This window comes from Papaver somniferum, chromosome 2 (genome assembly GCF_003573695.1).
Source record: "Papaver somniferum cultivar HN1 chromosome 2, ASM357369v1, whole genome shotgun sequence".
Lineage (NCBI taxonomy): Eukaryota > Viridiplantae > Streptophyta > Magnoliopsida > Ranunculales > Papaveraceae > Papaver > Papaver somniferum.
The window spans coordinates 130575424-130590144 of NC_039359.1; the positions used below are offsets into that span (position 1 = coordinate 130575424).

The following is a 14721-nucleotide window of genomic DNA, read 5'->3' on the forward strand; positions in this document are numbered from 1 at the left end:
TTGTTTTATCATCCAAAAAAAATAAAATAAGAAACACGGTAGGAAAGATAGTTGTATATTTAATGTATCGTCTGTATATGGACTTTAAAATTCAAATTTGGTGCCTCAGAGAAAGAAAAAAATTGAATTCAATTTCAAAGTTTGGAGCGTCTATACTTGCACAACCAATCAAAACGATAAGTTGATGTTTATAGTGTTGATGAGCATGCAAGTATACAAACAATAATGTCTGGTAGTAATTAATAATTTTAATGTGCACATTATTCTTGCTGCGATTATAAAAAATGATGCGGTTCAAATTTAGTGCAGCTACAATATTAAGTCACGATTCAAGCTTCAGGGTTACATATGTAGAAGCACCAGAACTTGCAAAAGCGATCACCCGCCACACCATGTAGGTAACAAAGTTTTAACGACATGGCAGAAATGGAGGAACGTATCAATCCAATTCAGTTTTCTGAAGAAGAGGCAAGCATCAAGAAAGTCAATAGTCATCCCGTTATTTTAAAGGTAATTATTTGTTCTTCAAGTGTCATATTTATGTTTCGTCCATCATTATAATTCATGGAGCCTTTGATTTACACATTGCAGTTTGATAACGTGGCTTACAAGATCACTACCAAGAAAACTGGATTTCGGATTGGAAAAAGAACATACTCAAAACCAAACATTGATGATGATGGTAATGAGAAAGTTATTTTAAAAGGAATCACTGGTATGGTAGAACCCGGTGAGATGCTAGCCATATTGGGACCTTAAGGCTGTGGTAAAACTTCTCTACTAACTGCTTTGGGAGGTCGACTAGTTAGTTGACAGCTTTGTGGAACAATTACATACAATGGGAAACCTTACTCATCGAATGCTATGAACGGGAATACAAGCTATGTTGCTCAAGATGATAGGTTCTATGCTCACCTGACAGTAACAGAGACATTAATGTTCACAGCTCTTTTGCGGTTACCCAACACAATTACCAAGGAAGAAAAAATTATCCGGACAGAAGAAGTGATAATGCAATTAGGACTAACAGGATGCAAGAACAGTATAATGGGAGGACCTTTTATTCGAGGTGTTTCGGGTGGAGAGCGAAAGAGAGTTAGCATTGGTCAGGAAATCCTGACAAATCCAAGTTTATTGTTGCTTGATGAACCTACGTCTGGTCTTGATTCGACGTCAGCTCAGCAAGTTGTGTCTATGTTAAGGGAGTTCGCAAGCGAAGGCCATCGCACAGTGTTAGTTTCAATTCATCAACCTTCTAGCAAACTGTTTTACATGTTCCATAAGATTTTGTTGTTGTCAGATGGCAATCCTTTATTCTTCGGCAGGGGAAATGAAACCATGGGGTATTTCTCTAGCATCAGATATTCTTCACTTGTTGCCGTGAATCTTTGTGATTTCCTTGTTGATCTAGCAAACGGTAAGTTATTACATACTTTTCGTGTCTATTAGTTGACATCTAATTTAGCTTAACATGATATTGTCTTATATTCTATTGTAGGTGTCCATTTGGGTGATCTAGATGAGGAAAGAAGAAAGGATGTTAAACAACATCTTGTCTTGGCTTACAAGAATAATCTTCTTAATAGATTGAAGGAAGAACAGAAACTGGAAGTTGACCGTAATGATAATGGTTCAAGTCAAATGGATAATGATATTGGCCAGTGGCCTACAACTTGGGCTCAAGAATTTTCAGTGTTGCTTAGAAGAGATCTTTTAGAAAGGAAACATGAATCATTTTCTGTCATGGAAGTTGGTCACTTGTTGATATTTTCGTTCCTTTGTGGGATCCTATGGTGGAAATCAAGTATCAGTCACATAGATGATCAGGTATTTGTTGCCATCTTACTAGGGATTAGTTTAAATTACAGTAGAATAATATTTGGAATAGAAGTAGCCAGGCCAGCAGTATATTAGCTAGTAAAATACTTGCCCGACAACTTCCCGGTAGGTGTAGACTAAATGCAGTTTCGTTACCTGAGCATTTAAAAGAGAAAATCCCTCGACAAGATGCAAATGTGTCTTGCAAAGATTTATCTATCTCAAAATTATTTGTCATGCAGATTGGGTTTATATTCTACTCCAACATTTACTGGAGTCTTACTCCAATGTTCACTGCCATCTTGACTTTTCCTCAAGAGCGGATAATCCTAATTAAGGAGCAGTCATCAAGAATGTACAGGCTTTCATCTTATTTCATCGCAAGAAATGTTGCAGACCTTCCCATGGAGCTTGCGCTACCAAGCATATTTGTTACAATAACTTATTGGATGGCAGGATTTAAACCAACAGTAGGAAGCTTCTTAATGACCCTAGTCGTTATGCTATACAATGTGTTGGTTTCTCAAGGTCTTGGTCTTGCGATTGGTTCTGTGATCATGAATCCTAGAATTGGAACAGTTTTTGGTGGAATAGTAGGTCAAGCATTCTCATTAGCCAGTGGATTTTACATCAGAAATGTACCAAGTTTTATTGCCTGGATTAAGTATCTCTCTCATAATTATTACATTTACAAACTTTTGTTAAGATCCCAGTACAAGAAGGATGATTTGTATCAATGTGGAGCAAACGTTAGCTGTAGAGTTGGAAGTAATCCTACTATTAAGAATGTTGGTCTAGGAAACGAAGTTATCTCAGTTGTTGTTTTGGGTTTATTGCTTGTAGGTTACAGAGTTGTTGCTTATATTGCCCTTAAGAGACTGAGAGAAACCAAATAAATCTGGACTGTTGGCATCAATGATCTTGTAATGTAACTCATGTATGTTAATGCATTTAAGGAATGAAGACGAATCTTTTCAATAGGCCCATTTGTTTTTATAACAAAGGTTTGTGATAAATCAATGAAATTTTAATTGAAGTTTGGAATATGAAAAATCAGTAAAAAAATTTCATAAAAAATCGTGTGAAAACTCCAATGTTAAGTGTAAACACAAGCAGCTTACAAGTAAAATTTGAAATTTTCATTAAATGGGATGTAAGCGAATACAAGAAAGAAGTAGCCAGAAAAGTAGATAACCCACCTGAGATATTACACTAATGCTTGCATTACTAAATCAGTGCATTTGCTACACCAAAATCTAATATAAACACTGTACAAGGTAATTTTCAACTCTCAAGACCATCAAAACCAAGGAAAACCACAACACAGATCGAAGGCTTTATCTTGCAACATTTACTCACCGTATGCGATTATAATGAGCAAACGGCTCTGAGTTGGCTTTAGGTGCAGGTTTAGCCAATTCAGGTGTCCCGAATACATTCCAAAATCTCAGAGTTTCATCCCCTGCTGCCGATGCTACAGTACATCCATCCGGACTCTGCACAATTCAAAAAAAACAAGATTAGCAATAGTTAAAGGAGGAGGGGAAGCTTATTATTCATGCGTCTTTAAATCAATAAGTACCTGAGCCATGTATAGAACCCTTGAAGTGTGACCGGTAAGCTCAGCAATCTTAACCATTGATGGATATTTCCAAAGGGTCAATTGGTTTTCAGTGAACCCATGAGAGCTCAAAAGTTCTCTCTCATTTTTGTTCCACAGCAAAGAACAAACTTGTGATCCAGTATCAACAGAATTTAAGCAAGATCCAGTATGGGTGTTCCAGAATTTTATACATCCATCAGCTCCACCTCCACCAGAAGCAAGTAAATTAGCCTGGAATGGACACCAAGCAAGGGCTTTTACTGCAGCAGTGTGGTCTTCGAGTCTGTGAAGCCATTGAGTTGGAGAGTTTGACGAAGCAACTGAATTATCCCAAATATGAAGAAGGTTGTCATTCCCTCCACTTGCTAGTTGTTGTCCTGATGCTGACCACTTCAATCCACACACTTCTTGATGATGTCCTCTATATGTTTCTACAATGTGGTTTCTGATTCTGACATCATTATTGATAATCACACTGTCCATTCCTCCTGTGGATAAGACGTGGTTGTTCCAATCCATAGAACCAACTCGAGATTCATGACCACCTCGTAGTGTTCTAAGTTGTTTGTTAGATGTAGAATCCCATAGTTGAACTTCAGAGTTGTTCAATCCAACAGCAACGTGACGACCATCAGGTGCCCAACTCACACTGGTAATAGGACCTGCATCTTCATCAACGGTCATGAGTTCAGAAGTGGATGAATCAGTTGCATCCCACAAGTGCACGGTGTTTCCTAGAGCTATTGCAAGGACATTGCCACTGCCCCAATCAAGGAGATTCAAGTAGTAATCATCAATGATCTCGGGAGCATCCAACGTCCTCTCTGAAGTCTGGCATCAAAAAGAAAAGAACATCAGAACCATTTGAAGAATCAATATAATCAGAAATAACCAAAAGTTTCGAATTTGAAGAAAAAACTCACTTGAGGGATGGATCTTCGGGGCTTTGCTGGTTTCGCTTGTTGAAGTGATGAAGTTTCAGGGAACAGCGACTGCGCAGGTGTAGGTGCCTTGTTCTTGAACGCAAGAATTCTGGTTCTGTTTAAGTTCAAAGCCTGTGCAAGTTGCTTCCTGTAAGCCTCCTTCGCTGGAGTACTCTCAACTGGATTTTCCTTACCTTTCCTTGCTTCCATTAGCATGTAATGTGCATAATCGAAATCCATTGCGGATCTGTTCGGGATAAACCGATCACACTGCAATTTTCAAAATAGAAACCACATGAGATAAATGCTATGGATGATATCAGAAACACATCAGATTAGACCATCAGAATGAATCTAGTTAACAAGAAAGTAAAACTAATTCCAAAAACTATCAGCAGCAACCAGCAAACCCAAAGATTGGGTAAAAAATCTCCAATTTTCACATTCAAACATTTCTATTAGAGAATCTAATAACAACCCAGGAAGCTCCGTAACTGATTATAACCAACGAGAAACGAAAATTAATTTCTCCTTATCTCGAAAACTCAGAAGAAGGAAGAAAAAAACCCTAATTTCTAACACTTGAAGAATAAATTAATTCACAAAACCAATGTGAATTAATTAAGAAAACAACAAGTCAATCAGAATCTAAAACCCTAGATTGCAATAAGAGTATGAAGAGATTGAAATAGATGAACATACATTTTCTTTAGAGTTTTTTCTGCGGAGAACAACATGTTCTTGCAATGGATTTCCAGATCGAGACTTGTTCAACATACCGAAAGATCCTCCTCCTGCATCCATTAAAACAAAAACAGAGAAAGAAACTTGCACAAAAGAAGAATAATAGATCAACCAAGAAAAGAATAACAATCAAACTGTAAAAAGACTATATAATTAAAAAAATTGTATGATTATCAAACGACAAATTAGATCCGAGAGCTTCGTTTCAGAGTGCGGTGAAATTAGATCTTAGAGCTTCAGGGAGGGGCAGGGAAGATTTTAGAGCTTCAGGGAGGGGCAGGGAAAATAGATGAGTCAGTGTTGTGCTGTAGAGGTTATAATAGTATCCGTTGGGTTTCATGGCCAAAACTGCCCCCGTTATCGAAATTTAGAAACTGCCTATTATTTGGAAGAAAAAAAAAAACTTCCTACACCAATTTTAAGCTGAGAAGATGTTGTGGCCTTATCTGACTGTCTAGTAGCATGAAAAATGAAACCGGATTGGGACTCCTTGTTGGTTTTTTCCAGAATCAAGTCCCGGCTCCGTTCGCTTGTTTTTTTTTTTTTTTGCGTTTTTTTTCGGTTCATACGTCCCACTCGAGATATTTTCTGCTAATTCGGGGTCTGGATCCGACTTAGATTAGGCCAGATATCAGTCCTGTAAAGCCCGTCCCAAATTTCTAGGGCATTTTTGTCATTTAGTATATAAGGGTAGTTTTGTCATTTCATGAAATAAGGGTAGTATAGTCATTTCAGGTTTGTAGTAACATATCGTTTTAATTACTTTGAGAATTCGTTGAAGTAGCTAGTAAAACTTTAGATTTTTCTGACGGGCCTAATAAGTATTCATCACTTCTTTCTTTAATGGGCCTATCATATAATGAACTAATATTTGATCTACATGGGCCTACCAAGTGGTATCTATATAGTTAGTCGACCAGAAGACCCGTTTCCTCTAGGTTTTTAGTATATAATGTTTTGAGACCGTATCATCAAAAGAAAAAAAAAAAAAAAGTGAAACGAAACCTAGAAAATATTAGCCTCCAAGAAAAAAAAAACAGAAGAAAAAAAGAAACAAAGAGGTAGAAGAAGAGTGGTTCTCGTCTTCTTTAGGAGAGAACAGGACCTGTGAACTTGGTGACTGTTTAGCTTTTGGTTTTGGTTCTTGCAAGAGGAGTTGCTAGTTTGTTGGCTATTGTTCTCCATAGGATTATTTGTTAGCGATTGAGGTAGGCGCAACACAATCAAAAACCTTCTTTTTATTTAAGTTTTTTTTAATTAATTTTATTTTGTAAGTTTTGATTCATATATGAATGATAATCGATGTTGTGAGTATGATTATGTATGTTGGGCTGCGGTCCATAGATTGTGATTCTTAAAAACAACTATGATGGGATACGAGATATCCTTGGGAACGGTTTTGTTCCCTAAACCCACGTGGGGCTCCCTGGGGCGAGCGGATTTGATGTGATTGATTTGATTGTTCTTATGGATGTGGTGTTTCCATGTATTTGTGATGCTATTAACCATACTAGTTGTTTTAAAAAGAATTGAAAATGTTTGATAAAATGTTTTGTTGCTTCTTTTCCTACTGGGTGTCACAACTCACGTCGTTTAATGACAAAATATTCCAGATTTTATGGCACCACAAGGAGTTAATGGCGGAAAAGCGTAGAGATCGGTTTTGGTGCTATTATTATTAGTTTGCATAGGATTTATGATTGGGATTGTAATAAAATATCATCAACTCTTTTAGATGATTTAATTAGTTATTTATTGGTTATTAAAGCTTTAAAGATTATTGGGTTAATGTATAATCAAAGAAAACAATGCTTTGTTTAGACTACTCTATTTGATTGAATAATGGAAATTTCTGGATCATGTCAGTTTGACTGTCTATCATAATTATTATACAATACGGTTTATCTCATTTTTTTTATGTTACATGTAAAAATCTCTCAATATGTACATATATAAATTTCATAATTTTATGAGTTCCAGAAGTATTTTTAAATCAATTGTTTTCACTGTACAAGGATCAGACGTTTTCTGTCAGATTCAATTTTACTGAAGTTGTCTATTTTTTTAAAATATTCTATGTCATGTTTTAGCCTTTAGAGTCTACTGAAAACTCAAAGATGATTCTTTTATCTTTTCATAATGATCGACCAAAGAAAATTTGAAGTTGTGAGTGAATTGATATGTTTTTTATAAAACGAATCGTCACTGTTGTGCGTTTCTGCAGTACTGGTCAACTACTTGTTTGACTATGGTCAAAAGGTATTTAAGATAAACTAAAAATCCTACAAATTTTATTACTGGAAAGGCGATAAGATAGTATTCAGAATATATAATCATAATAATTTATGGATTCGTATTGGACTCGGTAAAATTATTTGAGTGACCTGGCGTCAGTTTTTGTTTTATGAATCTTTCTTAAAAACGTAATTATTTTGGATTTAATCTGGAACTTTTAACGGTGAAATTAATTTTTCTGATAAAATGTATTTCTTTAGGGTTCATGTAAATTAAAAATCACATCAAATTAACGGTTAGATGTTCCGAAAAGAATTTTTATGTATCCGATGCGAAAGAATTTCAAAACTGAACATAAATTAACTGAGGCCGGATAAATTATTTAATGAGCTTGGGCTTAGTAGCCGGGCTTCGTCTTTGGTATCGAAGTAGCACTTCGGGTTTTCGGATTTGGGATCCGGGCACGAAAATCGGGGTGTTACAGTTTGGTATCAGAGCTAGTCTGATTCTTTGGGCAGGCTAGTTTCTGAATAAGTCGGTACGTCTATATGCTTGAATGTGAAATTGTTCGTGTATCTGTTGATTGTTGTTGTTTGAATGCGTAATAGGTTACACTTCTTTTGCATAGATAATTCTCTCGGTGTTACTTATAATTTAATGTCCTTCAATCAGGACATGTCTCGTCGTACGAATGGTTTAGCCGTCCCACATGATGAGGGTTTAGGTAAGGTTGTTCGTGCTTTGAATATTGTTGCTCAAGCGATGCAACAACAAGTGAATCTTAATCAGAATGCACCTCCTCCCCCTCCACCACCTAATCAACGAGCTTTGTTAGTTAGAAGGTTTAGTGAACAAAAGCCCGATTCCTTTAAAGGTAGTCCTGATCCACTGGTCGCTGAAGATTGGATAGATAAGATTGAGAAAATATTCACCCTTTTAGGCGTGAATGACGAGGATAAGCTGGATCTTGCTGTTTTTAAGCTTGAGGGTGAGGCCACTCGCTGGTGGGACTTGACTCGTCGTTCTAGGAATGACGGTCTGTTTACCTGGGTAGAATTTCGACTCGCCTTCCTAAATAAGTACTTTCCACAAACTGCACGAAACCAACGCATGATCGAGTTTATGCAGTTGACTCAGAGAAATATGACCGTAGCACAGTACCAAGACAAGTTTGAAGAACTTTCTCGTTTTGCTATTCATCTGGTGGAGAATGAAGAGCTGAAGGCTTTTAAGTTTCAGGAGGGACTTAGACCTTCAATTAAGGGTAGGTTGTCTATTTTGAAGATTACCTCTTATAATGAGATAGTGGAAAGAGCGATGATTGCTGAGAGAGACATTGAGGAGGCAAATCGAATTAGAGAACGTCACAATGGGGATAAGAACAAGAATAAAAATAACAACCACCCATACCAGAAGAAAGGAAATGGACCGAATATGGAGCTTCCTGCACCTTCGTGTTATCATTGCAAGCAACCTGGACATTTTAAGAGGAACTGTCCTGCACTTATTTCTCAGAGGAACCAACAACCCTTTATACCTCAGAACCAACGTCAAGGTTATCAGCAGAACCGTCCTCAGAACAATCCACCACAATACCAAGCTCGACATCCCCCTCAACAACCTAAGGCGTTCAACATTGCTCATGTTGGTCAGGATCCGGATAACTCAGTTGTTGAAGGTACATTCTTAGTTTACAATTCTTGGGCTAAGATATTGTTTGATACTGGTGCTACTCACTCGTTTATTGCTTCTTCGTTTGTTTTGTCATTGGGTTTCAAAACTGAATTACTTGATGGGTACTTAGGCGTAGCTAGTGCGATAGGCAGTAGTGCACGTATTGACCGCGTGGCACGAATGTGTGTAGTACGTATAGCTAAGCATGAGTTTTTGATTGACCTTTTTGTGATGAATATGTCTAGTTATGATGTAATCCTGGGTATGGATTGGTTATCTGCTCATCATGCCGTTTTTGATTGTTTTCAAAAACGTGTGACTCTTCACTCGGACGAAGGGTCAGTTGTCCACTTTACCGGAACTCGTAGTTTTGCGTCTCCCCTTATCTTGTCGGAAAGACATTTCCGACAGACTCATTCTAGAGGTTTTCTTTATCACTTAGTGATGATAGGAGATGAGCAACAAGATTCTGTCTCTACTATGGGTATTCCAGTGGTAGAGGAGTTTGAAGATGTTTTCCCTGAGGAATTACCAGGTTTACCCCCAAGAAGAGAAATGGACTTCACTATTGAAGTTCAACCTGGTACTTCGCCAATTTCGATGGCTCCTTATCGAATGGCACCTATGGAGTTAAAAGAACTAGATAAGCAACTACTCGAGTTGGAAGCTAAGGGTTTTTTTCGAGGTAGTACGTCACCTTGGGGTGCACCAGTCCTTTTTGTGAAGAAGAAGGATAACTCGCTGAGATTGTGCATCGATTATAGAAAACTCAACGAAGTTACAGTGAAAAATAAGTATCCCTTACCTAGGATCGAGGATTTGTTTGATCAGTTGAAGGATTCTCAGTTTTTCTCAAAAATTGATATGCGATCAGCTTATCATCAACTCCGAATCAAGGAAGAAGATATTCCAAAAACCGCTTTCCGAACTCGATTTGGACATTTCGAGTTTGTGGTGATGCCATTTGGACTTACAAATGCTCCAGCGGCATTCATGGATCTTATGCATCGAATTTTTCGACCGTACTTAGATAAATTTGTAGTGGTATTTGTAGATGACATTCTTATCTATTCACGGTCACGAGAAGAGCACGAGGAACACTTGAGATTAACATTGCAGTTGTTGAGATCTCATCAGTTATACGCTAAGTTGAGTAAATGCGACTTCTGGCTTTCTGAAGTTCAGTTTTTGGGACACGTGGTATGTAGAGAAGGAATCAAAGTGGACCCAGCTAAGGTTGAAGCTGTTACCAAATGGGAAAGGCCAAAGAACGTGTTTGAGATTCGTAGCTTTCTAGGCTTAGCGGGTTACTATAGACGATTCATTCAGGACTTCTCAAGTATTGCTTCACCACTGACGAAGTTGACTCGAAAGGATTCCAAGTTCGAGTGGAATAATGATTGCGAGGAGGCTTTCTCCATGCTCAAGGATAAATTAACTACTGCACCAGTTTTGACAACACCGGTAAGCGGAATTGGTTATGTGATATTTTCCGATGCATCGTTGAAGGGTTTAGGATGTGTTCTTATGCAAGAAGGAAGAGTGGTAGCTTATGCCTCAAAACAACTAAAGACACATGAATTGAATTACACAACTCATGACCTCGAGTTAGCAGCTATTGTGTTCGCTCTGAGGTTGTGGAGACATTATCTGTATGGAGAGAAGATAGACATATTTTGTGACCATAAGAGCTTGCAGTATATTTTTACCCAACGAGATTTGAACCTGAGACAGAGGCGTTGGGTGGAATTTCTTAAGGATTACACGTATACTTTCCATTACCACCCAGGAAAGGCAAATGTGGTAGCAGATGCTCTTAGCCGAAAATCGAGGGCCAATGTAGCAAGTATGACTCTTCATACTTGGGATTTGTGCAGACTTATGGAGGAAGGTGACTTGGGCCCTGACGAGATGATTTACAATATTATAGTTGTTCCAGAGTTACAACAACGGATTGTAGAATCTCAACAGACTGATAGGGAGATGATTTCGATTCGTGCTCAAATGGAGAAAGGAGAAACACCAGAAGGTTGGACTCAAACTGATGGTGTATTTCGTTTTATGGGAAAACTTTTTGTGCCAATCAAATTGAGGATGGAGGTACTAGAACAGGCTCACAATTCTAAATTTAGTGTTCATCCGGGAGGATCGAAGATGTACCATGACATGAAAAGGAAATATTGGTGGAAAGGTATGAAGAAAGATGTTGCCTTATATGTGTCGAGATGTCTCACTTGCCAACAAGTGAAGATTGATCATCGGAAACCAGGAGGGTTACTTCAACCATTGCCCATCTCAGAATGGAAATGGGAACACATCACTATGGATTTTATCATGGGATTACCTAGAACTGCACATGGTAAGGATACTATATGGGTTATTGTTGATAGACTTACCAAGTCGGCGCACTTTTTAGCAATCAAGAAGACTGATACGTTAGCCACGTTAAGTCAGAGGTATATCCACGAGATAATAAGGTTGCACGGTACACCGGTGTCAATTGTATCTGACAGAGATCCTCGTTTTACTTCTCAGTTTTGGCAGAGTTTACAGAAGGCGTTAGGTACACGTGTTTCACTTAGTACTGCCTTTCATCCCCAGACCGACGGGCAGTCTGAACGGGTAATTCAGATTGTAGAGGATATGTTAAGAGCTTGTGCCTTGGATTTCAAGGGAAGTTGGAGTGAGAACTTGCCATTAGTAGAGTTTTCCTATAACAATAGCCATCAGGCTAGCATCGGTATGGCACCTTTTGAAGCATTATATGGACGACCTTGTAGATCACCAGTGTGTTGGACCGAGATCGGCGAACGTAACATTTTTGGACCGGATTTGGTACGAGAGACGAATGAGAAGGTTCAGTTAATCCCACGGAGGCTAATGACAGCTCAGAGTCGTCAGAAGAGTTATGCAGACAAGAGACGTCGACCTCTAGAGTTTACCGAGGGTGACTTGGTGTTGCTCAAAGTGAGCCCGAAGAGAGGTATTAAGCGTTTTGGCAAGAAAGGAAAGTTATCACCACGTTACATTGGGCCTTTTCAAATTATTCGACGTGTGGGTGCAGCTGCTTATCAGTGGAGTTACCTCAGCGAATTGGGCACGTTCATGACACTTTCCACGTGTCAATGTTGCGGAAATACGAGAGAGATCCGTCTTATGTTATTGACCCTTCACACATTATTGCCAGGGAAGATTTGGAGATTCAAGAGGATGCTACGTACGTGGAGAGACCGGTTCGAATTTTGGATTTTAAGGAGCATGTGCTTCGCACTAAGACCATCCCTATGGTTAAGGTGCAGTGGCAACGCCGCCAGGTTGAGGAAGCGACATGGGAATTAGAGCCCGAAATGCGGAGCAAATATCCTGAACTTTTCTAAGGTAACCTCTAAATTTCGTGACGAAATTTCATTTAAGGGGGATAGAGCTGTAAAGCCCGTCCCAAATTTCTAGGGCATTTTTGTCATTTAGTATATAAGGGTAGTTTTGTCATTTCATGAAATAAGGGTAGTATAGTCATTTCAGGTTTGTAGTAACATATCGTTTTAATTACTTTGATAATTCGTTGAAGTAGCTAGTAAAACTTTAGATTTTTCTGACGGGCCTAATAAGTATTCATCACTTCTTTCTTTAATGGGCCTATCATATAATGAACTAATATTTGATCTACATGGGCCTACCAAGTGGTATCTATATAGTTAGTCGACCAGAAGACCCGTTTCCTCTAGGTTTTTAGTATATAATGCTTTTGAGACCGTATCATCAAAAGAAAAAAAAAAAAGTGAAACGAAACCTAGAAAATATTAGCCTCCAAGAAAAAAAAAACAGAAGAAAAAAAGAAACAAAGAGGTAGAAGAAGAGTGGTTCTCGTCTTCTTTAGGAGAGAACAGGACCTGTGAACTTGGTGACTGTTTAGCTTTTGGTTTTGGTTCTTGCAAGAGGAGTTGCTAGTTTGTTGGCTATTGTTCTCCATAGGATTATTTGTTAGCGATTGAGGTAAGCGCAACACAATCAAAAACCTTCTTTTTATTTAAGTTTCTTTTAATTAATTTTATTTTGTAAGTTTTGATTCATATATGAATGATAATCGATGTTGTGAGTATGATTATGTATGTTGGGCTGCGGTCCATAGATTGTGATTCTTAAAAACAACTATGATGGGATACGAGATATCCTTGGGAACGGTTTTGTTCCCTAAACCCACGTGGGGCTCCCTGGGGCGAGCGGATTTGATGTGATTGATTTGATTGTTCTTATGGATGTGGTGTTTCCATGTATTTGTGATGCTATTAACCATACTAGTTGTTTTAAAAAGAATTGAAAATGTTTGATAAAATGTTTTGTTTCTTCTTTTCCTACTGGGTGTCACAACTCACGTCGTTTAATGACAAAAAATTCCAGATTTTATGGCACCACAAGGAGTTAATGGCGGAAAAGCGTAGAGATCGGTTTTGGTGCTATTATTATTAGTTTGCATAGGATTTATGATTAGGATTGTAATAAAATATCATCAACTCTTTTAGATGATTTAATTAGTTATTTATTTGTTATTAAAGCTTTAAATGTTATTGGGTTAATGTATAATCAAAGAAAACAATGCTTTGTTTAGACTACTCTATTTGATTGAATAATGGAAATTTCTGGATCATGTCAGTTTGACTGTCTATCATAATTATTATATAATAAGTTTTTGTCTCATTTTATTTATGTTACATGTAAAAATCTCTCAATATGTACATATAAAAATTTCATAATTTTATGAGTTCCAGAAGTATTTTTAAATCAATTGTTTTCACTGTACAAGGATCAGACGTTTTCTGTCAGATTCAATTTTACTGAAGTTGTCTATTTTTTTAAAATATTCTATGTCATGTTTTAGCCTTTAGAGTCTACTGAAAACTCAAAGATGATTCTTTTATCTTTTCATAATGATCGACCAAAGAAAATTTGAAGTTGTGAGTGAATTGATATGTTTTTTATAAAACGAATCGTCACTGTTGTGCGTTTCTGCAGTACTGGTCAACTACTTGTTTGACTATGGTCAAAAGGTATTTAAGATAAACTAAAAATCCTACAAATTTTATTACTGGAAAGGAGATAAGTTAGGATTCATAATATATAATCATAATAATTTATGGATTCGTATTGGACTCGGTAAAATTATTTGAGTGACCTGGCGTCAGTTTCTAATTTATGAATCTTTCTTAAAAACGTAATTATTTTGGATTTAATCTGGAACTTTTAACGGTGAAATTAATTTTTCTGATAAAGTATATTTCTTTAGGGTTCATGTAAATTAAAAATCACGTCAAATTAACGGTTAGATGTTCCGAAAAAAAATTTATGTATCCGCTGGGAGAGAATTTCAAAACTGAACATAAATTAACTGAGCCCGGATAAATTATTTAATGAGCTTGGGCTTAGTAGCCGGGCTTCGTCTTTGGTATCGAAGTAGCACTTCGGGTTTTCGGATTTGGGATCCGGGCACGAAAATCGGGGTGTTACAAGTCCCATGTATTTTTCACATTTCTTATACCTAACTCGGTTCATATGCATGATTCAGAGATATTTGAGTAGGGTATAACTTTGTACAACTATTTAATATTTTTTTTAGAGTCGAATATAATAAGTCAAATTCCAGTTGTATAATGTTTGTTTAGATTTGACTTAGTGATCTGAATCCGACTCGGTATTTGCTCGGGCCAAGTCAGATGCGACCTGAGGTCT

At 37.4% G+C, this 14721-nt stretch overlaps 1 protein-coding gene and 1 pseudogene across 1 annotated transcript; one reads left to right on the plus strand and one right to left on the minus strand.

Annotated features, from left to right (window-relative positions):
* The first annotated feature begins 417 nt into the window (after nt 1-417).
* On the plus strand, nt 418-2714 carry LOC113351960 (annotated as a pseudogene).
* A 221-nt stretch (nt 2715-2935) lies between these two features.
* On the minus strand, nt 2936-5397 carry LOC113349122 (cell division cycle 20.2, cofactor of APC complex-like). The gene is made up of 4 exons (XM_026593040.1): nt 5047-5397; nt 4345-4614; nt 3401-4252; nt 2936-3314 (listed from the first exon to the last, which is right to left on the minus strand). The coding sequence occupies exons 1-4, from the start codon at nt 5146-5148 to the stop codon at nt 3174-3176; spliced, it is 1365 nt and encodes a 454-aa protein (XP_026448825.1). The 5' UTR covers nt 5149-5397; the 3' UTR covers nt 2936-3173.
* Between the last annotated feature and the right edge of the window lie 9324 nt (nt 5398-14721).